This window comes from Grus americana, chromosome 1, assembly GCF_028858705.1.
Source record: "Grus americana isolate bGruAme1 chromosome 1, bGruAme1.mat, whole genome shotgun sequence".
Classification (NCBI taxonomy): domain Eukaryota; kingdom Metazoa; phylum Chordata; class Aves; order Gruiformes; family Gruidae; genus Grus; species Grus americana.
In genome coordinates, this window is record NC_072852.1 from 127444279 (window position 1) to 127467879 (window position 23601).

Genomic DNA, 23601 nt, shown 5'->3' on the forward strand with positions numbered 1-23601 from the left:
GTAAGGAAAGGCTACGTAATAAGACCCTGAGCACCAGGTCTTTGATATGCATCTGCTTGCACCTTTTCTCTGCAGTACCATGCAAAAACAGAAGATACAATCAGTTAACTTGTAAAACAGAAAACAGATGTATTGCTGAGTGAGAAGGAATGGAAACACTGCGTCCTTGCAAGACAGGTTCTTTCCTCATGCTTGCTCTGTAATCATCAATTCTTAATGCCTTTCTGGACTGCAGTGAGCTCTTTGGTCTGCTTCCTTGGTCTTTTGGAAAAATATGTCTTTTCAGCATTTCTTTGGCTTGTGTTGAGATCTCATTTACTTTCTCTAGAATTTCTCTCTTCATTTGTGATACAAGCTCACAGCTTGCTGTCCTGACTCCACTCCATACTTCTATGTATTATATATAGCAATATATACTGTATAGCAAAATTATATAGAAGTATGTATTCTAAATAAACTGTATTTCTAAACAAGTAATACATATACTTTCTGCGAAAGTCAATATAAAGAGCATGCAAATTTTAGATCAGGAAAACTGTTAGGCGTTGATAAATAGACTCTGAAAACTCAAGTCTTGGCCACGTATAAATACCAAAACCTTGTTCATTTTAAGAAGGGAATGGGGGAGAATGAATGGGATTTCAGTTCCTGTGTTAGTTTTTATCTTCTGGCATTCATTTGGCACATTTTCACATGTTCTCTGCTAGCTCCTGAGTTTCAAAATTATATTAAATATATTTTATGATATTTTGTAAAGGCCGAGGTATATTAGGTGAGATACAGTCTTGGCTTCTTTTTTGCATCAAGAAATACGTGCAAAGTAAAGTCTAGAGCAGCATTTTTGCCATTGATAAGACTAAATTCCTTGTTAACCTGGCATTACAGTCCTGTGCTTACTTTTTTGTGTTTTATAGTAAATTTATTTTGATACTAGTTACTAAGTAGGTGAGTATGAAAGTTTTTTCTAAGGCTTTCTTGGCATTATTCTACGGGATAGAAGAAAATGTTTCTACTGCACAGTGGGGAGTGAGGAGTCAAGAAAGCAGAGAATACCAGTGCTTTGTGGTGGACCGGAACGATAGCCAAGCATATGCAGTACCACTTCCTTTGTTTATTTACCCAGAGACTTGCTTGTTGATTACAAGGAAATGAAGAAAAATTAAGCTGCTTGCTCCAATAGAGCGGTTAATGTACTGCAGAGTCTAATGGTTTACTTTTCCCCTTTTCCAGAAGGCTGTTTGTCTTTCTCTTTCAGATATCTTATTTTAATTTGCTGTATTGCAAAATTAAGAGAGACCATTACTTCAACAGTCAGTAATATTCTTACAGAATGCTTTATAAGTCTGTAGCAGGTTATTAAGCTCAGAGCGGTGCTGATTTTGATGGCTTTTTAACTCAGCAAATTAGCTTTAGCGCATAAATCCTCAGGGTGTGTGTACCCCTTATCACAAGCCAGAAGTGGAAGCAACATGAACTTAGTGTGGTAATTTATTGAATGCAACCACTTTTCATAGAGCATGGGAAAATTGCAGTGCTGAAGTCCCTTCAGAACAGTTCTGCCACATTCCTGCTCATTATGAATAATTATGAAACAGGTCCACCAGGTGCCATTTTAAAATATCAGCATCTGTCACCACAAGTGTTACAGTAATATTAACACTTTACTGTGTTTAAATAGTTGAATGCGGAACAGGAAGAATTGCATTCACAATCATTCGCACAGAATTGCACTAGAAATAGTGCACAATGAAACTGGAAAAATCAGATGAAGAGCTGAAGGAAGGAATAAAATCTTTTCTGATATCTAATAAATAACTTCAGCCTGTTATGGCACTTCTGTGGTGCATTTAGGGATAAGATTAACTATCAAAACCTTAACTGAATATCAATACTTTTATGAAAAATTATTTTAGAGAAAATCTACTTTTTTATTTCTGTTTCATTTCACCAGGAACTTAATGATAGGGGTTTTGTAATAAATGTATTTCTTGTAGTTCACTATTGCAGAAGTGGAATCACAAGTATATCTCTATGGATTAATCCTACTAGCCTTATTTCGGTCAGAAACTGGGAACTGGTGGTGCAACTCTAAGGAAGGTTTCACAGCATTTAAGCCAGTCAGCTCTGTAATGAACTCATTCCTTCCTCCTGCACTGTTCCTCCCCCTTATTCCATAGTGAAATGATTCAGAGATGGTTCATAAATATTTTACTTTAGGTTTTTTTTTTTCCTTTGATTATTTTGTTGTTGGTTTGGTTTTTGTTTATTGGGTTTTTTTCGGAGGGGGTGGGGGGGTGTATTATTATTATTATTACTATTATTAATTATACATTGGTTTTATTCTGGTTTATCTTCTGAATCTGCTCTTTAAGAACTGAGATAAATGCCAGTGCCTTCTCAAAGAAAAGAGTAAGAATTGTGCAACAATTAAGATGGGAATAATGAAAACTGTCCTAGCTTCATTTTAAGCTAAGGTATTGGGCTAAAACTGTTGTGAAACTACATACTGAGTTTAAAAATGATCAGCCTGTCAGATTACTTCCCACCAAGAAATGTACATAAGTTTTCTTATCCAGAACTAAATTTGTAGATTAAGAGAAAAATCTCTTCTTGACTAGCTTTCCAGTTGCAGGAGGTGCTTACTAACATCCACTTTGAAGTCAATGCATGATTTCTTTTCTTATTAATTCCTTGGATCATAGGGACAAACTGTCCACATCAAAGCAGAGTGCTTTATCACTTATTTTTCCTCTTACATGTACTATACCAGAAATATGTTAGAATATAATCAGCATTATTGACTGTTTTATCAATATATGCTGCAAAGAATAATAACATAAATGCTTTGGTATTTTCATTGTTTTTAATGCTTCATGTAAGCTGGCAACATGCTGGGGTTTTTTTTATTTTATGTCACTGCAGTTCTTTCGTAGGTTCAGATTGTATGGCCAAACTGAAATATTATGTGCATGTGGCCTGATATCATGCATACTACAGATGAAAGAATTTTATTTAGTAATTTACTCTAAGCCTAACTTTGGCTAGACGTGCGGCTTGGGTTTTAGGTGACACATACCTGTCACCTACCTAGGTATAGGTTCCTCTGGAACCTTGCTGGAAGACTTCTCTGGATGGTGAATTTTCTCTGTGAAATAACTTTGGATTAATCTGTTTCATGGGGGCTACTGTGATTTTATGCAATGCTTCATTTTGTCAAAACATTACTGAGGATTAAACCAGATGTCATCCGTTATGAATGAATTCTAATGTTTGTGAGGAGCATTATCCATTTCTTCTAAAACTCTAGGGTGCATGTTATCTGTTTATGAAATGTTTAATAGTGTTCATGAATATACACTCTGATTATTCATGTAAGAAGGAATTTGCCATTCCCTAATTATTTTTTTAATTACTCTCAAGTTCTTCTGAAGAAGTCTCGAAACTGCTGTGACTCTTTTGGCTGCCTCTGTTTATTGCCCTCTTGCCCACTGGTTATATCGATCCTTCCTAAGCAGTTGAATAGTTGTTGCTCCGTGATCAGCAGTTGTAGACAAGATGTTTAAGTGCTAGCTGATAGAGGAGCAGCCACCAGAGGCCAATTGCTAGAGCTGACAAGAGTGAAAGCCTGCAGCAGACGGCACAAGCTAACCCACACCAGTTCCCAGATGATCCCTGAAAAAGTTATCCCCTGAAGAAGAGCCTGGGAAGTGGGTGAGGAAGATGACTTCCATCACAGGAGACATCAGAGGCAGCTGCACCTCAGCCAAGGTGAAGAAGAAAAGAAGGGTTAGTTACTGGAGAGTGTCTTCTACAGGAGATGGAAGCATTCCTCTGCCAACCTGACTTGCTGTCTTGGGAGGCTTGCTGCTTGCCTGGCACATGGATCCAGGAGGCTGTGGAGAGACTCCCAAAGTGTTTCTGAGCCTCAGGCTACTATCACTTGTTGCTCATTCATTTGGGCACCAGTAATCCTGCCAGAGTGATCTGGAATTTATAAAGGGTGACCACAGGGCTCTGGTGAGGGTGAAGGGCATAGGGCCCAGGAGGTGTTCTCCTCTGTCCTGCTGGTGAAGAGGAAAGGCTCAAGGAGAAGTATACAAATTTTTGGATCAACACTTGGCTGCAAAGCTGGTGTCGCAGGCAGGGCTTTTGACTTCTTTCACTGTGGAGCCCTTTCTGAGGAACAAGGCCTGCTGAATGGGGAACAGGATTGACAAAGTGGGACAAGTACATCTTTGATAACAAGCTTCTAATCTTGTGATGAGAGCTTTGACCTAATCATCTTAGTGAAGGGTAGTCATCTGAAGAGAAAGGCAGGCATGTGGGGCAGTGCAGAAGTGTTTGGGAGACAGCATGATGAGGTGCCTCTCACCTTCCCTGTGTGAAAATCAGTACCCAAATGCATACAACATGGGAGACAAATGGGGACTTGAAAGTTCATGCATAGCTGCAGAGCTGTGACCTCACTGGGATTCCAGAGGAATGGTGGAATTGTACACCATTGTAGTGGAGTACTGCAGTAGATGGATATAGATTTTTCAGAAAAGATGGACTAAGAAGGTGGGGAAGAGATGTTGTGCTCCATGCAAAATAGTGTCTGGAGGAAATTCCAGGAAGGAAAGGGGAAGACCAGCCAATGTAGTAGCACTTTGTTTTCAACAACTGAAAGAGAACGTTATCATTAGGCTTGTTAAAAAATTAATTTTGTGAAATGTTAGAGTAACCAAGAGTTTGAATTAATCTTTGGATTGTATATACAACATAATTGCCATATTACATAAGCTGTGGAGGTTTTAATGTTGCTGTGAATCATCATGTCTTTATATCCAAAGCCTGAGAGAATTGGGTTTGTTCAGCCTTGGGAAAAGAAGACTTAGGGGAGACCTCATAACCATGTTCCAGTACTTAAAGGGTGCTGTCATGGTTTAACCTGGCCAGCAGCTAAGCACCACACAGCTGCTCACTCACTCCCCCCTGCAGTGGGATGGGGGAGAGAATCAGAAGGGCAAAAGTGAGAAAACTTGTGGCTTGAGATACAGACAGTTTAATAGGTAAAGCAAAAGCCGCGCACACCAGCAAAGCAAAGCAAGGGATTCATTCCCCACTTCCCATGGGCAAGCAGGTGTTCAGCCATCCCCAGGAAAGCAGGGCTCCTTCACACCTGACAGGGACTTGGGAAGACAAATGCCATCACTCTGAATGTCCCCCCTCCTTCCTTCTTCTTCCCTCAGCTTTACATGCTGAGCATGATGTCATATGGTATGGAATATCCCTTGGGTCAGTTGGGGTCAGCTGTCCCGGCTGTGTCCCCTCCCAGCTCCTTGTGCACCCCCATACTGCTCGCTGGTGGGGTGGGGTGAGAGGCAGCAAAGGCCTTGGCTCTGTGTGAGCACTGCTCAGGGATAACAAAAACATCCCTGTGCTACCAACACTGCTCTCTGCACAAATCCAAGACATAGCCCCATACTAGCTATTATTAAAAAAACCAAAACAAAACCAAACACCACTTTATCCCAGCCAAAACCAGCACAGGTGGCTACAAAGAAGATGGAGACTCCCTTTTTACAAGGAGTCACATGGAAAAGATGAAGGGTAATGGGTGCAAGTTACTTCTGGAGAGATTCTGATTGGACACAAGAGGAAATTTTTCACAATGAGAAAAATCAGCTATTGAAATAATCTCTCCAGGGAAGTGATGGATTCCCCAACGTTGGACACTTAAGATTTGGCTGGATGACGTGCTGGGCCATCATGTCTAGATGGAGCTTTTGCCAAGAAAGGTTGGATCAGATGATCCTTGAGGTCCCTTCCAACCTGGTATTCTATGATTCTATGATTTCTCTCTGCTGAGATTCCCTTTAAGAGTGATGGCTTAGAATTTTTTATGTACTCCACTAGGAACTGAATTGATACTGTTGACTGATTGCATATTGGCTACCAAACAGTCATGAGATGTTCAGATTATAGTGATTTTCAATTTTTAACTGCTTGGGTATTATTCAAAGAAGTGACCTAGAGATGAGAGACCTCATTGTGTATCCCAGAGTTATTTGATGTTTTCTGAAAGGTTTAAGGTCTCTACTACAACTACCTTATGTGAGCACTCTGATCACATGCAAGAGAGAAACAGAAAATTTACAAGTCTTTTATGGATTTCTAATTCTCATTAAACTAATTTCTTTATAATGTTCCACTCCTGACTTTCTCCTGAATAACATCTGGTGCAGTGCACAGTGCTGCACTAAGAAAAGAAACAATTAATACCTAGAAAATCAAACTCTGTCTTAAATCAATAACTCTCTGTTGGGTAACTTGCTAAGGCTCAGACATTTTAATGAGAAAATATCACTGTCTATGGCATATTAACATTTTATTAAAAAAGATGATAAAAATACATTTATAAACCCAATTTGTTTTAAAAGATTGCCCAGAGATACTAATCTGCCTCTCCTATATTTTCTCTAGCAATAGCTTCAGAAAGCTGTGAAATTTGGGTACGCTTTAAGATTTAATGGTAGAACACAAATGTGACAAAAAGAGGCTGACCTGTAACAACTTTGAACATGCTTCAGTAATCATGCATTATCAGTTTTTATTGTTCATTATTTGCCAGGAGCACACAGAAACTATAGAACATATGTTTTTGCCAGCATTTTTCTTTGATTCTGCTTGCTTTATCTTCCTGTAGTTCTCCTGGGGTAGGTTATCTCATGTTTGTGTTGTTTGTATACTCAGTACCTTTTTCACAAGTTGCTTTGTTAAATTATATCCTTATTAGCACTGATGTTTCAGTGGAAGTCATGATGATTTGTATAGAGAGTAAGGACCTATGTACACTACAGTTGCATCCCTTTGTTTGAATTGAAAATTATAGTGTAGGTGAGAATTAATCATGCCTTATTAACAGAGTAATATTCTCAGTCATCTGGGATTTCAGAAACACAGTTAGGTTCCAGAGACATGGAACTTACTCATTACACATTGCTTTTGCAATGTCACGGCTACAGTGTTTAAGTGTGATTTCATTTACCCGAGCAGTCTGACTGGAAGGAAGGGTCTAGGTATGCTGGAAGGTTTTGGGAGATATAATTATCACCTTTGTCCGCTGCTGTACCTTGGCTCAGATTTGCAGAAGAATGTGTTTTTGCTGTTGTAACTACATCTACTGAATAGCTTTGTTGGTTAGATGGCATAAAGTTTTCATGTTTTCAGGTAATTATTCAAAGGTTTAAAATATAGTTAACTCTTTTTCTGTGTGTCTCAGGATTGGCCTAGATCTTGGCATGTCTTCTGCTCCCATGGTGGAGTCTCTGGTCAGTTTGAGCTTAATGGGATGAATACTGTGGGGAAGGCACTTGGTCACCTGGTCCCCCTTACTACTGTGTCCATCCTTGAAATAAAACTGAATGCTTCAGTCTCCAACAAGTCTATTGCTCTGGACTTGGACATGTGCAGTTTCTAAGCCATTAGAACCTTTCATGTTTCATGAAACATGTTTCTTCAGGGCCCAGAATATACATTACTAAACTATTAATGTTGCAAGTCAATGAAACATGCCACTTGTCTGGGACTGGTTTCATGGGCTCATCCTATCTGAATCCTGCAGGCTCATTTTTAATGTGATTACTACCTTTTTGTGGAAATGGGCTAAATTCTTAGAGTACTGGGCCAGCTTGCCCATCTGCTTGCGGAATATGGTTGCGCAATGAGGCTTAAAGATTTTTCATGAGTTATACTGTTAAATAAGGACCCAAACCGAATACTACCTAAGCAGAATTAGGGCCATCTTATACTTATTTTGGGATGCTTACTAGATTATTTGTAAAGAAGAAAGCATTGCTTATTGTTAGTTTAAAGTTTGGAGAGCTGCTTGTTTTTTCTTTTCATTTTGGAGGGTTTTTTGTTGTGTTTTTTGTTTTTTTGCAGTTTTTTAATCAATAGAAACAAGTCAGTGAGAGAAGACACCAGTAACCTTTGTTTTACAATCTGTTTGTAATTTACTACAAGACTGTACTCTGTTTAAGGAATGAAAATCTCCCATAGGATTGGACATGTATTTAATGTATTTAGGTATTTATTAGATGTTGTAGGCCCTGTTTCAAAGCGTAATCTCAGGTCTTCAGAGCATTCTTAGTTCTTTGCCAAGGCCACCTCTTCTGCATAATTTTTAGATGATATATGTTTTCTTAGTTAATAACCACTAAATCCTCTCTTTATGTTTGGACTAAGATCAGTCTCACTAGTGCTAGGTAATTAAAGAAAGACTTTAACAAGTAAAGTGTTGGCCTGCACGGCTCTCATTTGTAATCCCAGATTCTGCTCCCATTTACTGTAATTATGAATGTTGCTTATTCTCATCGTGGCTCTGCTTGAGCCCTGTACCTGTAGCATTGCTTGTTTGTTTAAGTGTTCAGCCTAGAGAAGTCAATTCTAAAACCAAACTTACAGAACTTTTTGAGGACATCCTCTAACAAACTTTGTGGTTTGTTTTTTTGTTTGTTTGTTGTTTCGTGTTCCCTTTTTTCCCCCAAAATGCTAATAAAAGTTTGTATTTAGGTTGTTTTGACTTTAAAAAAGTATTTTGTTTTAAAGAGCATAAACTAAGGCCTGGCAGGACATAATGTCTTTAACTATTAATCGTTAACTGTCATGAAAAGAAGTAAGACTGCTTCAAAAGAGGCAAGATAACAATAAAATTGCTGAGTGTCTTGACTTCAGGATAAAATGTCAGCAATGAGTTCTGTCATCTGCTAGAAACTAAGTCTTAAAGAATTTAGGGATGGCGGGGGGAAGGTTTACCATTCCTTCAAATCTGAGGTGGAAGAGCTAAATAGAGGTAGGAAGGAGGCAGGAGAAAGGACAAATATCACTGTGCTCTAATAGATTTCTATTAATGAGCTGCAAGGTCCTGGGTTTTAAAACAAACAAACAAACAAAACAAAACCACAAAAAAATCAGTAGTGAGGAATTACGCACTTGACAATGGGAAAGAGAAGTGACATTCAGGTGAAAATTGGACAAATGTGTATTTGTTCAGTTAGAGAATCCAGAGTTTATGTAACATCATGCATTTTAAAAAGAGGTGGTTCAAGAAATGATAATTAATACTGATACTTTAAAGAGAGAAAGAGATAATTTACTAATTGTGGACCTAGCAGTTCTACCATCTCTTTCCAGGAGTATATATTTTCTTAAACTTTTACATGTTCTATTTTTTTTGTTGTTCTTAGCCCCTATTCCTTATTTCCAAATTCTTCTGCCTGTTAAAATGTGCACCAACTAATGTTTAGATTTAACCTGGATGATTTTTGCTGTGTCGCTTCATAGTCTTCTCTAAACCCATTTTTAGGGTTGCTTGCATTTTCTTCATTAACATAATATGTGATAAATATGTAATAAAATTGGTTGTTGTTCTAATGCATTCCTAACTCCTATTTACATTCTATTGACTGCACTAATAAATCTCCAGCTTTTTCACATGCTCTGTTGATGTATTATTAGATGGTAAATATATATATGTATGCTATGTATGCTATATATGCAAAAGCTCTGTCACATCTTTAGTGTAATGCTTTGTCAGAGTTTCTAAGAATAGTCAGACATGACACATTATTTTTATTGTTATATTTGCCAGGTTATTGCATCCACATATTTCCCCACAATTAAATAATTAAAAAAATCAAAGCAGTAGAGTTCATAGCAAGAAAAGCATGAAAATATGTATTAAAAATGTATAGGTGAAAAATAGTTAGCATTAAGAGTAATGTAAAAGAAGGGGGAGGAACAGAACATGAGGGACCTTATGATGCATTGGGTCCTGTTGCATGCAATTTCAAGTAAACCTATCATTATAATGCTTTTATTAAAGTCCTCAAGTTTTGTCATAGTCATTTGTATACTTTGCTTCTATTCCTTTGCTTCTCTCAGAACTTCATTTTATGAAGGTGACAAACTTTTCTGCATTTTTGGACTATATTTCTCCTGGTTCACTTTATTCTGTTTTGTTCTTTTGCTTTCATTGTCCTTGAGCTTGATGCTTTTTGTTCTGATTGTTTTTACCCCATGGTATATTTATAAAGAACACTCATACCTGCACTCAGCCTTTGTTTGACTAGACTCTTAATAAGTTTTCATTCTTCTCTACATTGTCTCCCACTTAAGACTAACAACCCTTTTCTGTTCCACTTCTGGTTTATCATTCTTGAACATTTCTGATCAGAACATAGAATTTCAGATCAGATCTTCTTAATGCTTTGTGCAATAAAATCAGTATTATATTTCTTGAAGATGAATCCAGTTTATCTTTTGAAATTGATATTTAAAAAAAAAAATTAAAAAAGGCCTGAAGTATTATATTTTAAGGCTGTGATCTCTCTGGCTCCTTGAATGCTCAGAAGTATGAAATATTTTCAGGAGATGGTGTTGTACAGAATACCATATATATTTGCTGTAGTTGCAGCAATTCTACAAAGTTTGACAACCGTAACTTTGCAAGTATCACAACATGCATGAGATACACGCTTCAGTTCTGCCTACATCTAATCTCATATGCTATGTCTGCATTCACTGGACGTGCACCACGTGGGCCTTAAAAGAACCTGTGCTTTATGATGACTGGCATTGCCATGTAATCTGAAGGGTTGTTATATTCAGTATATCCCAAAATTTGTATAAATTCTAGAGATTATAACTCTTTTGATCAAAATTTGCATTCCTCCATGACTACATCACCTTTGTGACTCAAAGTCATTGTTCAAACAAATAATACAACTTACTTCTACTTTCCTTAGTTAAAGTATCTATGGACTGGTTTTATCGGCTTTGATCTTTGAAGTGTCTAAATTTACTCTTGAAAAGAGTAACTTACCATTTCTTAGCCTTTCGTTGTTGAGTCCAGACATATTCAACAACCTGCCTTTAAAGTCTACCATGCAGCCACTCGTTAAGTTCATAAACTACTACAGTGCTTATTTAATTCCTAAATGTATTGTGGTGGACTAGAGGATTGTATATTTAGAGCATGAAAAACATCTGGTGGTCTTTTGGGGGAGGCAAAGGTAAATGGAGATTTCACTGGTAAAAAATGAATAAATTATCACAGAAGTACTGGCTTTATTTACATTGACGTTAACTGTACTATTAGGGTCAAAGCATACTTCTTCTTTCCATCTTATCCCACAGAATATGTGCTTTCACCTCTCAAACCCCACTTTTCCCCTGTAGCATGAACAGCCAGAGCTTCAAAAGAAGTATCAAGTCATTGCGTAATGGGGAGATAAATAGGGATAGGATTAAAGATTAAAAAAAAAAGGTCAGGCAGAGTTTGTAGATAGCTGAGGTGAGAAGTGTAGGTTCCGTGCTGTGTACTTCGTAGCTCTTGAAGTGCTGTTACTCAGTCTTGAGCAGTCATTTATCATTTCTCCCCACTTATTTTTGTACTTCTATTATTCCTTGAAGTGATTATGACAGGTTAGTTTAGTTTTGTTGCGCGTCGTTGGTTTTTTGGTTTTTGGTTTTGGTTGTGTTTTTGGTTGTTTGGGGTTTTTTGTTTGGTTTTTTTTAATTGGAGGAAGGAGGAGGAACCAGAACTTTCAGGAAGATTCTTTTAGTCATATTCATGTCAGGATGGAAACAGCTGATGTCTAACAGAAATAGGCTATCCAGATGATCTCTCCCATGGTTTCTGCAACATCTGTAGGTAAACTGTCAGGGTTATTTAATAAAGCCGTCCGCTAAAAGGTTGCTATTCTTTCTCAGTTGCTCCTACACTGCTATTGTCGTAATTCCTGGAGTTAGCTTTCTGAATACAGAAATCATGTTGTTTGTTTCTTGGAGAAAAAAAACATGGAGAAAATGAATACTTCTGAATTGAGAAAAATGTGAGAAAACCTTTTAACGATGAAGTCAGAAACAGGTTTAGTGAACAAGCTAGTATTGCAGAACTGATTTCAGGAATCCCATGTAGGCTCTTCCTTCAGAATTTGCCTGTCCCATCATCCAGGGACACTTGAAGTCTCTACTTAAGAACTGATACAACACTAAGAATGATTTCCTCTATCCAGGCACACAGTAAAGCATTGCAATGCTGCTATTCTGTGACCAGATAAGAGCAACTAGACCCTGATTATCTTAATGTTTTAATACCTATGGTTTTCTTTTCATATATGAAATAAATTTAATATATTGCATTACACATTTGAAATTTTGCTACATATGTATTTTAATGTTTGCTTGACACGTACATGATATGCCAATTGGCATCCCAGTCGCATCTGGCTGCTGTTGTTGCATGTTTATAACTATTCCAGCTTGCAGGGAACTTCTGAAGTAGGTGGTGTAGATGTGACGTGCTCAAACCCAGCGTTGTTCCACTGAGCTGTAGCATCTTCACTTCTCTTTAGAGACTTACACGCTGCTCCACGCTTGTCAGTGTCACACGTACACTTACACTTGATCAGTTAGGCTGTGGCTTGCGTTCGCTAGAATAGGCAAGACATCTTCTACTGCCTATTTAAATAGGAGCCACTAAAGTGTTCATTTCTCTGTCTTTAAAGTATGTATTTCTTGCAAGATATCTTGCCTTGCCCTTGATCTATTTCACTACTTCTCCAACACTAGTCACATATAAAATTGCATTTATTTTGGGTTTCTCAAAACAAGTTCTTATATTTATTCATGTTGTCACTCCAGTACTCATTCGCAACCTGAAATGCTCTTGACACTCCACATATGGCTCATTGGCATACAGTCAAGGGGGACTCTCCATTCTGAACCTTTAGAGATTCTGTTGAAGCAATTATATCTCTATTTTTCTCCTTCCTATGCCACCTTCTCCAGATGACAGATGTTCTGTTTGCCAACTTGTTTGCCAGAGATTGTTTGGAACAATATTTTTTTTCCTCTTTTTTAATACCTTAAAGACAGAAAGCACATGGTAAGATAGCATACAGAAAACATGGTACGGTAGACAAAGGTAGAAATACATTAATTACATCTTTTCACTAAGAAAACAATAAAGTGGGTACCAAGAGAAGAAATTAGAATAAAGCCTGTAACAGTTAACCTCAGAACAGATTACCATGTCACAGTCACAGAAGCTGTTGCTAGGAATTATATTCACTAGTATCTCTCCTGAATGTATTTAACAACTTGATCATAAAGTGAAGGGAGGATAGGAGAGTAGAGCTTGCTGTGCCCCAAGCAGAATGGCATCCCAACATGTGGTCTAATAGACTCAGCATGACCCTAATTCAGGATCTGCTGGTGATAAAATTTACATTTGCAAAATGCATTTTTCCAGACTATCTCAATGACAACACACCAGAAACATGAACAGAATCTTACTTTTATGCAAAACATGAACAGATGTTTCCAGCTGAAAAAGTATTAAATGCCTTACAGTACGGGCTTGAGACTTCCTGACTGTCCGACGTGAATGGTTCTCTCCTCTCAGATAATTACATTTAAGGTTTTTCTTCTTAAATCACAAAACAGTTATGTTTAAATACTTTTCTGGAGGGTGGAATGCATACAGTCAATAACCCTTTGGTCAAAAATTGCATTTTTAAAAATTATTGGCATGACATATTTTAGGCTGGTTTTCCTCATGATCAGCCTGAAGAAAAAGATCAGCACATTAATCTTTTTGCTGTATTCTTAGTGAAATAATCCCTCAAAAATTAGAAATCCTTCCCCTACTGCATTTACAAGAAATTCTTCTAACCTGGTTTTTTAGCACTTTAAAGTAGGAATAATTACGGTCATATATATAAAATCGAATCACTTGGGTTTCAACTCTTTCAAGATGTATTTGTATTTTTAAAAGATATACTTTTAAAGTAGAGGTAGTCTTTTTGCATCTGCTACAGTTAACTTTCTTAAAGACTTCATTTGTCATTTTGATACAGTGTGCGTGTCATGCATGTAGAAGCCAATATTAACTAGGTAACTGGTCTTCCTTTAAATGCAAGAACACATCCAGTGAAAAAAAACCAAGATGTATAGCCAGAGGAGTCAACAAGAAACCTCCTCTTTGAATTTAAAACTGATGCATCTAATCAATTTGTACAGATTAATTCCTGACAGTGAATTTTTTTTATGTTAGATATTCTATATGTAACCAAACCTGAAGAGTTAATAAAGTTCCCTAGTCTCTTGTAATGATATTGAAAGATTCTCTGAATTTTTTTCAGTGTTATTTAATCAAACTTTCATACCCTGTGAAAGTATGGCCTATTAAATATAAAAAGTATGCATTTTATCTGTAAACAATTCTATGGCCTAAATTAGTGAAAAACAATAATTTCATTGAAGGTACTATTGTATACAGTAAATTTTGCATTTTATTTTTTTAAGATATCTGTGAGCAATTTTACACCTGAAGTTAGCCTAAACTTAAGAATTTTTCTGCATAGAAATTAAGCTATATTCCTTAAACATTCTGCTACTTTTTTTTTTTTTAATAAATAAAAATAAAGCCAAGAACAGCTTAGTTTTTATTTACATCAAAATAAGCCTATTTTTGGTATTTGGTTGGGTTTGGGTTTGGGGGTTGGGGTTTTTTTGTTGTTGTTTTGTTTTTGTTTTGTTGTGGGTTTTTTTTCCAATTTCGCTTTTCTCAGATTTCAGAGAAAATCGGTTGTCCATGAGGTTCTAGGGGGGAAGAGCATGAGCTACATGCAGTAATATGGGCCATTTTGTTGTGCCAGTTTTGGAAGAGATTAACCTCATTACCTTGCCCTGATGTCAGAAATATCCCATTTCAGGTGGGAATAAGAGGAAGGTATGTACCGTAGAAGCAGAATCCCCATATTTCTGCAGATACCAGTGATGGTTCTGAGGTGCTTCTTTTTGGTAGATACAGTGGAATTTCTTCTATCCTGACAGCATTCATATTTCCCTTTGCATCGCTTGATCTTTATTTCTTTATGAGCAATATAAGGTTTATAGAACAAAATCCTGTCTTTCACTAAATAAATATATCGGAGCTGGAAAACAGTCTTCTCAGACAGAAGTAGCAAATCCTTTATTTTATTCATATGCTAAATAAAAAAGGAATGTAATATATGCCATTACAATTACTTCCCAAGTTCTGACTCTGAATGCCTTTATAACTTTGAGACTGTGATCTCAATTTCACAATTTAATACCAACTGTAATGTATTGTTTCATTTTGGGAAAACTTACCAGTAAAAGATGAAATGCTTCTAATTCTGTCTCATCTTACACCTAATATCTTAGAAGTATACTATGTTTTCCAGGGGCTTTTGATTGCACTTGAAGAACTGTTACCTTCTTTTATTAAGTGTGATATCACCCATCCAGTATGCATAATACTCTCTCCATTTTGTATTCAGAGTTGTCTGTTTAGATTTCTATTACCCTTTTCCCTTTATCTTATATTATTTTTGTGATAGATTTTATACTGAAATAAAAGTAATGAATTTATTTCCATAAGACCTTATAAAATCTTTAGATACTGGAGTTCAGTTTCAAATTTATTTTTTTCATAGTTACCTTTCAGAATTATTGACTACAAAACATATACTAAATAAATTCTCTTAATCAGTCTGATCAAAATTTATAATAGATGTAATTAACAAGGCTGACTGCTAATTCATACATTTTGAGTTATCTACTTAATTTGCCATTTTAATAAATTGACATTGATATGGTAGTTTTGCTTACTGATTATGCTGGCTTTTGCTAATAATGACTTAGCTCTTCAAGGTCTTCCATTATATTTCATAATTCTTGCAACCACAGAATCAGCAAAGCATATATTTTGCGTATCACTTTGCATCAGGTAAACAAGTCATGATTGGAGCTAAACTTTTTAATACAATAGTTGTACAACAATTTTTTACTTTGGTTATGGGTACAGCCAGTCCCAGCAGGCAAAATCTTCCTGATACTGCAGTAACTGATAATCTGGACTCAGTTGGAGTCATGTCTAGCTTTCGGAGAATACCTACAGAGTGTCTTAAGAAATTTTATAGCAGAAATACTTTTCCAGTCTTTGAGTACTGTTGTCATAGTTTCCATACTGAATGACATGTAACTTTAACAAGGATTGATAGGAGAGAAATGCATAAGTAAAAACTTTACTAGGCTAAATATTTATAAAAGTAAAATGGAAAATGTACAATATTTTGAAATATTGGCCCACTTGCTGATATCTCAAATATTCTTAGCAAAATTACTGTTTGGGTGCCTGCTAATGTATCATTTTATACACTGTTACTGACTCTAGATGTCAGTCAGCATAATTATCTTGATCTTTCTTTATTTTCAGGATTCTTCAGTAGGACTTAAGTGGTAGGGTGTATTTTAGTTTTCTTTTCTCTCCATCCTCCCCACCCTTGCCCCTAACTGCATTTGCATTTGAGAGTTTTGAATAACCGAACTGCAGGTTTCAGCAATTTATATCAGTGTTGTGAGAAAACTAAATATTGCCTTGTATTTGTTATTTCAGCAAATTGATGAGGGCCATGCTCGCTCCTACTCATTGACAAAAATATTAGTATACAACACGTATGGTAAAAATGTTAAAAGATGCACGTCCACTTTTTCAAAGCAGCGTTTTATTCCATTGCCATTTTGACTTAATTTCTTTCTATGTCTTCGCTGCTAAGATGATGCTTATGCTAGATATAGCTTAGGGTGCTAAGGTTGTGATGTTATTAAATAAATGCTTAACATTGTAAGGAAACTGAAGGAAAATAAGATTCACCTTTCCTGTTCAGCATAGGTGTTAAGTCTGATTTTGCAGATTTCAAAAACAGAGATAGTGTCAAGTTCACTCAACCAGGACAGTGCTTGCATATCAGTCCAAGACTCCTTCACCCTCATGCAGCAAATCAGAACAGACAGTTGGACAGATTTAACGTGTTCTCGGCCATTGCATTTTTTACTACCAGATACACTTGAATCCCACAATGCTTTAATCTCACAAATCCTGACCTGTCTCCATAATTCTAAAAGGCAAACACAAATGTATTAATCTTCTGAAGAGATTTTCTTCATGCTGCTGTTCTGAGCTCATTCAACACAGCCTACAAAGGATGGCTGTGGTCAGCAGTTTTAAGGTATTCTATAGGCCTTAACCATAAGGTTTAAAACATTTACTTTCTTAAGGAAAAGTCTGTTGAAAAAACAATGGGAGAAAATTTCTGGGAGTTTCATACTAGTTTTAGGTGAATGGGTATTCATATCTATAGAAAGGAAAAAACAAAAAAAACCAACAGTGCCACTATCTGTGTATAGGTCACCACTGGGCTGTCCTCCAGGTTTCCACTCTCACTTCAATTATCTGTCTGTATTTTTGTGCCTTTTGCTAACAGTTCATTTTGTAAAATGTGATTTTTATTCTGCAAGGCAATAGGCTGTGATCACCATGCTTATTCATGCGGACCACTGAACAGCCTTCCAAAAACTTTGACTTTTACTCAGTCCTGTTCCAAATACTGCTTTTTAAAAAAAAAAAAAAAAAACAAAAAAAAACCCCTTGTATAAGATTGCAGGCTAAATGAATTATTTACCTCTCTACTAAGAGGATGTTAATTCACCTTTAGTACCACCGAGAAATGGAATGTGCTGAATTGCATGACACTGCCTTCCTATTTAGATTTTAACTGTCTTCTCTCCAAGAGGCTGTAGACACATAGATTTCTGTTTAATTAAATATCTTCCCCTAAGTTGGAAAGTGCACTAAGGAATTCATTTTAGAAAAAGGACAGCACTTATCTGCTCTTTAAACTTATTAAAGAATTGTCAGTTTAAATTTCCAGATTTCAATATTTACAGCTATGCGGTATTTCATAAATTATTCCATTTTTGTCCGTCTGCAAGTCCACCACCATTCTTTGAGATTACTTGTAAAGATTTCTTTCATTTTGAATTTAACATGCGGTCTACTAATGGAGTACAAAACCAGGGCAGAAAATGATAACAAGTTTAAAAAACAAGCAAAAAAAAAAAAAAAGGTCAATAATTGCAGAGCAGACACTGCAGTGACTGGCTGACCTTTGAGAGACGGCACAGTTTTTATTGCTTTGAGGTCTTACTGCCAGCAGTGCGCATCAGTAGAGTAAATCATTTCCACTTCTTTTGTTCCTGCTATTATCATTACCATCAGTATAGTCTTAATCTAAACATGCATTGCAAACCAATATCATTTTCAGACCAAGTGCTAGCTGAGGGAAAAGTTTTTATACATTTAAGAAAAACAACTTATATTCTTTGCCCGATAATCTTGCTTGTTTCTTGGTGTTCAAATAAGAACAAAATGTATTCAGTCTCATGCTTTCACCATCAGGAAATTAAGTTGTTACCAGTGACAGCAAATCTAAGATAGGCCTCATGATTCTGTCGTAGCTTAGTGTCTGCACATAGACTTGTTAGTAAATGAGCGAAAATATGCATTTGGAGTATAAATTACCAAGTTTACAATTTTTCCCCCCTTTTTCTTCTTTCTTTTCTTAATTTCGAAGATCTCTTTACCTGTGCTGGGCCAACTCTAATGCATCCATCTGGGAATAAAATCTTACCTGTTTTTCTTTCTCTTTAAGCCCTTGCTACTTAAGACCAAGTAATGTTTTTGCTAGTACAGTCAGTCTCATACAGTTTCAATGGCAGATTACTTCCCAAATTAAACCTGTAATAACCCTTTAAAGGCAGCAGCACAGGGGTGGGGTGGTGTTTATTTCATGGTTTTAAAGTTCTGTGGTGAAACCAGATTCTTGCTCTTTTGGGACTTGTTACCAAGTGGCTGTGTCTCCAGATGTGCAGGATGTTATCGGACATTAAAATTCATGGTAGAATTCTAGCTCTTACGGTGTCTACTTAGTATCAGACAGATTTTTCAGCCTGTGTGTTAGAAGAAGTATTTTGTTTTATTTCCCTTTACTTTCTCAGTTTGACTGGAGACCTCCCCTGGAGACGTTAATCTGTCTAAATGGTCAGTGTGTGAATATTTTTGCAGGGGGAACATGTAAAATCAGGGCCTTTTTTGTATCCTGCAAGAGTTTTGTTTCTTTCACTACAGAAGATGCTTAAAGAAACCACGTCTTAATAAGTAAGCCTGTGCATCACAAAATATATCAAAAACTAGTTCTGTAAATACTGTGCTTCATGTGACATATTTCAGTTTGAGTACCAGAAAGTCACTGTTTTGAAAAATATTAATCTGTCAGTATAAAGTTTTCTACAATAGAAGATTACTCTCAATAGCTGGAAAATTAATGCTGGAAACTTTTCCAATACTTTTGTATAACTGTATCTTGTTAAAGAGCTAGAATGTTTTTCAGAGCTCTCCAAAGTCTTTCAGATGCATGATTAATTAATATGTTAATAATATAATTTGTGCTAATGTTATAATGCTTCCCATTTTAAACTCTCTTAATTTATAGTCTAATCTAGTTTTATTATTTTTTCCCCTTTTTTTTTTTTCAATCCTATCCTGGAAAGTCATTGTCAAGAAAATGGATGAAAATATTCAGAAATAATTGCTTCTGAGCTGAATTTGGAGAAGATGATACCTTGGTTTTGGGGAAAAAAAAAAAAATGAACAAACCCCCAAAAAACCCAGAAACACCTGGATAATTCCTTTGTTTTTACTTTTTCTCTCAAAACCAGTATCTGAATAACAGCATACTCTACATATATTGACTTAATTTTCTTAAATATCTTTCATATTTTTTGAGAGTTGGAGATGAATTTTTAGAATGTGTAGGTTGGCTTGAACAGATGTTTTGCTCCCAGGAATGAAAGCAGACATATTTCCAAGGAAATAACTAACTTCCTTGCAAGCAAGTGCTTAAATTTTTATTTATTTACTGCCTAACTACTAGGACTCCAAATATCCATCAGTCTTAACAGGTGGTAAAGACAATATATTAGACTAGGATTCAAAAAGAAAAAAAATATGAAAGCAAAGGAATAGGATAGGATAACAGAAGTCATTCCTGCTCTAGTAATTCAAGAACCTGCAAAAAAGAATTTTGAGAGGTGGATTGATATTCCAGGCTTTGTAACAATGGTTGTTTAGCTATTTGTTGTGATTAAATAATTAAACCTTTTCCTATTTGCTGGTGGATTCTGACAGCTGCATATGTACTTTTTATTTGTCAGATAGAATGGTTAAACAATTTCTGGCATGCATATTGTTTGCAAGGTACTTGGTTTATTTATTGTGTGAGATATTTGTGTAGATAAATGATAAGGTATTTGCCTATTTGATTACTAGAACATTTTGAAAAGGAAAATAATGAACAACAAATGGAAAAATCACAGCTGGCACTAATGTCAATTCTTTCAGTGTATACTCTTGCCTGTGTAAAGATATGGATATTCTTGTAAACATCAATTACTAGTGGACACTGAGTATAATAAAATGGCGTTAAAATATTAATGAGAAGACAAGAAGATGGAAATAGCAAAATATTTCCTGGACTGAATTCTATCACAGAAGCGAAGCCTGTGGAGACCAAGGGCTGTAGTGTGACTTGATTTGGAAAAGTCATGGGTTTTGTGGTTTTTTTGTGGTGGTGGTTTTTTTCCGTTTGGGGTTTGTTTGTTTGTTTGTTTTTATATGATCATATTCTGTATACAGTGGCCACTGAGAAAATAAATCTTAGGGGTCTTGGAGGGAACATGCCGTTCCTCCATCCATTTCTAAATAGAATTAAACCTTCAGCTTTCTTTCATAATGTATCAAGCAAAGGTATGGAGATAGATCAGAAAGCCAAACCAAAAGTATGGAGATAGATCAGAAAGCCAAACCAAAAATATTATTAGGATGTCTTTTCTTGACTTCCAAATATATGTGACGGTGCCTTTCCTCGTGTAATCTCCATTCTAGGAAGACAGGATGACATGCCACCCTGTAGCACTATTGAGTCTGCCAGAATATATTAATTGATTTATCTTTTTTTTTTTTTTTTTTTTGGGGGGGGGTGTTTGTTTTGTTTTTCATCTCTGAACTAAAGTATTAGCTAAGCCAGAACTGATTGAGGACAGTAAAATCTCATAGTTCTTGGCTTTCTATCAGTGCTCTTGTTAAAACACTTATGGAATGAATGATAAATTTCTTGTACCAACAGTGTTTTTTCATCTTGATTCACTAGACTGGGTGTAGGAGGTAAACATCAATGCCAAATAACAAAGTAACTACTTCAGAGAGCTGCCACATGCTTTACATTTTTATAAATTGTTATTGACTTGAAATGCTGAGTCAGATAAACCACTTTTCCAGCTGATGTATGTGATGGCTACATGCAAAACCTGAAATCATCTTTGTGTTCATGCAAAGTTTCTTGTGCTTACTGCTAAAGTCCACAGATATTTTACAGGTTTAGGTTTTTTATTATGTATTTCAATGTCTATGAATACGATGTTCCTTAGATGTTCCACAGACTTCATGAAGAGTATAAGACTATGTAGAATATAAAAACTATGTAGCTATATTAGAGTTTGGCTTCAGTAGTTTTGTATGAACCCATTTGCTAGAAAAACCTGTGTTATTTTTTTTCCTACATCATTGTCACTTCCAACGATTAAAGATGTGAAGAGAACATACAAGGCACAACTTTGAAAATGAGCTTGTCTTGATTGTTTTTTAAACTGCACTATTTATACAGCACAAGAAAATACACCTTTTCCTATGTGTAGTCCTGCTTAATGAGGATCGCAGTGTCAAATTGTATACTGTGTGCATTTTGACTAAAGAAATATAGATGGAAAGTTCACGCTGAATGAGAGAACAGCTACATTTATAAACTTTGGCTCCTTGTCATTGGTATGCAAGTTCAGTCTGTAAGTTTGGCACTGATTGTAAGGTTCTAATTAGTCTCTAGAGAACTCATGTGGACAATAGGTTGCTCATTAGTCTGTCAACTTTCCAAGAAGTTGATTGGCTATTTTTCATGTCTGATGTGGAAACTGAAATGATGCATGTTAATTTGCCTTCCAGACGTTGCAACTGCCTGTCCGGATAAGAAGTCCATCTTAATGTATGTGACTTCCCTCTTCCAAGTTCTGCCCCAGAAAGTCACCATGGAAGCCATCAGGGAGGTGGAGATGTTGTCAGGACACTCAAGGATCACTAGAGAAGAGCACATACAAGTACATCATCAACAGCGTTTTTCACAAGGAGTGAGTTTTTCTCACTTTTCTGCTTTCCTCTTGCTGCTCTAAAGTGGTTCTTTCTCTTCCCTACCCCCTAAGTTTGATGTCAGATGGCCAATGGAAGGCAAAAACCCCATGACCATAAGGGAGAAAGTCTCTTCACCACAGGCAAGTCAAATGTACTTGTCTGCATGAACTGTACTTTCATACTGCTTTTTCACCTTGCACCGGGCTGTTTTAAAAGTAGCTATTCAGCAAATAAGTGCTTTGCACTTCACTTTTACAGCACAGGGTGTTTTGATTGTGGAAGGGCATCACAAGGAAGAACGTTGAAACTGGGGAAGGTTTTACATTTAAACACAGACATGTAGAAACTTTTTTTACTTTTTTTAGAGAATAGCAGTTGACATTTCTCCATATTCATAATACATTTTTAATCTTTTAGCATTTAATTTACACTGACTTGTATTTTAAGATCATCTGTTCTCAGCTCATGGCTCGCATCCTGGTTTTGGCTGAGACAGAGTTAATTTTCTTTCTAGTAGCTGGTATAGTGCTGTGGTTTTGATTTAGTATGAGAATAATGTTGATGTTTTCAGTTGTTGCTGGGTAGTTGTAGTGCCTACACTAAGTCAAGGACTTTTCAGCTCCTCACGCCCTGCCAGGTGCACCAGAAGCTGGGAGAGCACAGCCAGGACAGCTGGCCCAGGCTGGCCAAAGGGATGTTCCCCACCATACAACATTATACTCCAGATATAACTGGGGAAGCTCACCAGGAGGCAGAATCGCTGCTCAGAAAAAAGCTCTCAAAAAGCTCATGCAATACTTGGAATTAATTTATGCTTGCTATGTCAGTTATGTTTTTGACTGAAATCATCAGACAGTCTCTGCTGAACTGTTTAGTGTACTTGTATGAATTTAATCTGTATCTTGGTTTTGGGATGTTCAGTCTGTTTTAGAGTACTGAGCAGATGACTATTGCCTCTGTTTATTCAGGATTTACTACAAGATCACTTGTTTTTTGAGCCTTTGTTTGTAAATTATAAAGAACCTTCGATTTACATTGGTATTCTGCTGGTATTGAGTCCTGACAGTTTGTTGCTTTTGGAAAGGATGTCAGATTAAATGAGAGCTTTCCTTAATACCATCCCAATTTTGACTGCTGAATACAAACACTGTCCTTGAACAATATAACTGGTGATGACCTTCCTACTTCTTTTTCTTTACTTACTCTTAAAATCAATCATTAATTTATTTTTGTAATCCATGCTCCTATCCATATATCTGTTCTTTCCACCTCTAATTTCTTCTTCGTAGATCACAGTCAGTGTACCCCAGGGACCTTCACCTTCTTCTAAACCACGGTTCAAAAGTTATGTGTATACACAAGCTGTGTATGTCACATCCCCTGACCAAAAGCGGAGGCAGGTTCCTCCACAGGTCTGTCAATACTGTCATTTGTTTTAAAAAATGTTT

At 36.4% G+C, this 23601-nt stretch overlaps 1 protein-coding gene across 7 annotated transcripts in view; it reads left to right on the forward strand.

The window, feature by feature from the left end:
• The window catches only part of DMD (dystrophin), a 1313294-nt gene that overhangs the window by 436693 nt on the left and 853000 nt on the right, over positions 1 to 23601 (forward strand). For 4 of the 7 annotated variants that reach the window (XM_054843533.1, XM_054842637.1, XM_054844432.1 and 1 more), the window contains exon 8: positions 21971 to 22152. In XM_054843533.1, coding sequence (XP_054699508.1) covers positions 21971 to 22152 — 182 coding nt within the window. Of the gene's footprint in view, positions 1 to 21970; positions 22153 to 23442; positions 23566 to 23601 lie in introns of all 7 variants that reach the window. The other 3 variants (XM_054840966.1, XM_054803063.1, XM_054841804.1) reach the window with 1 other exon arrangement.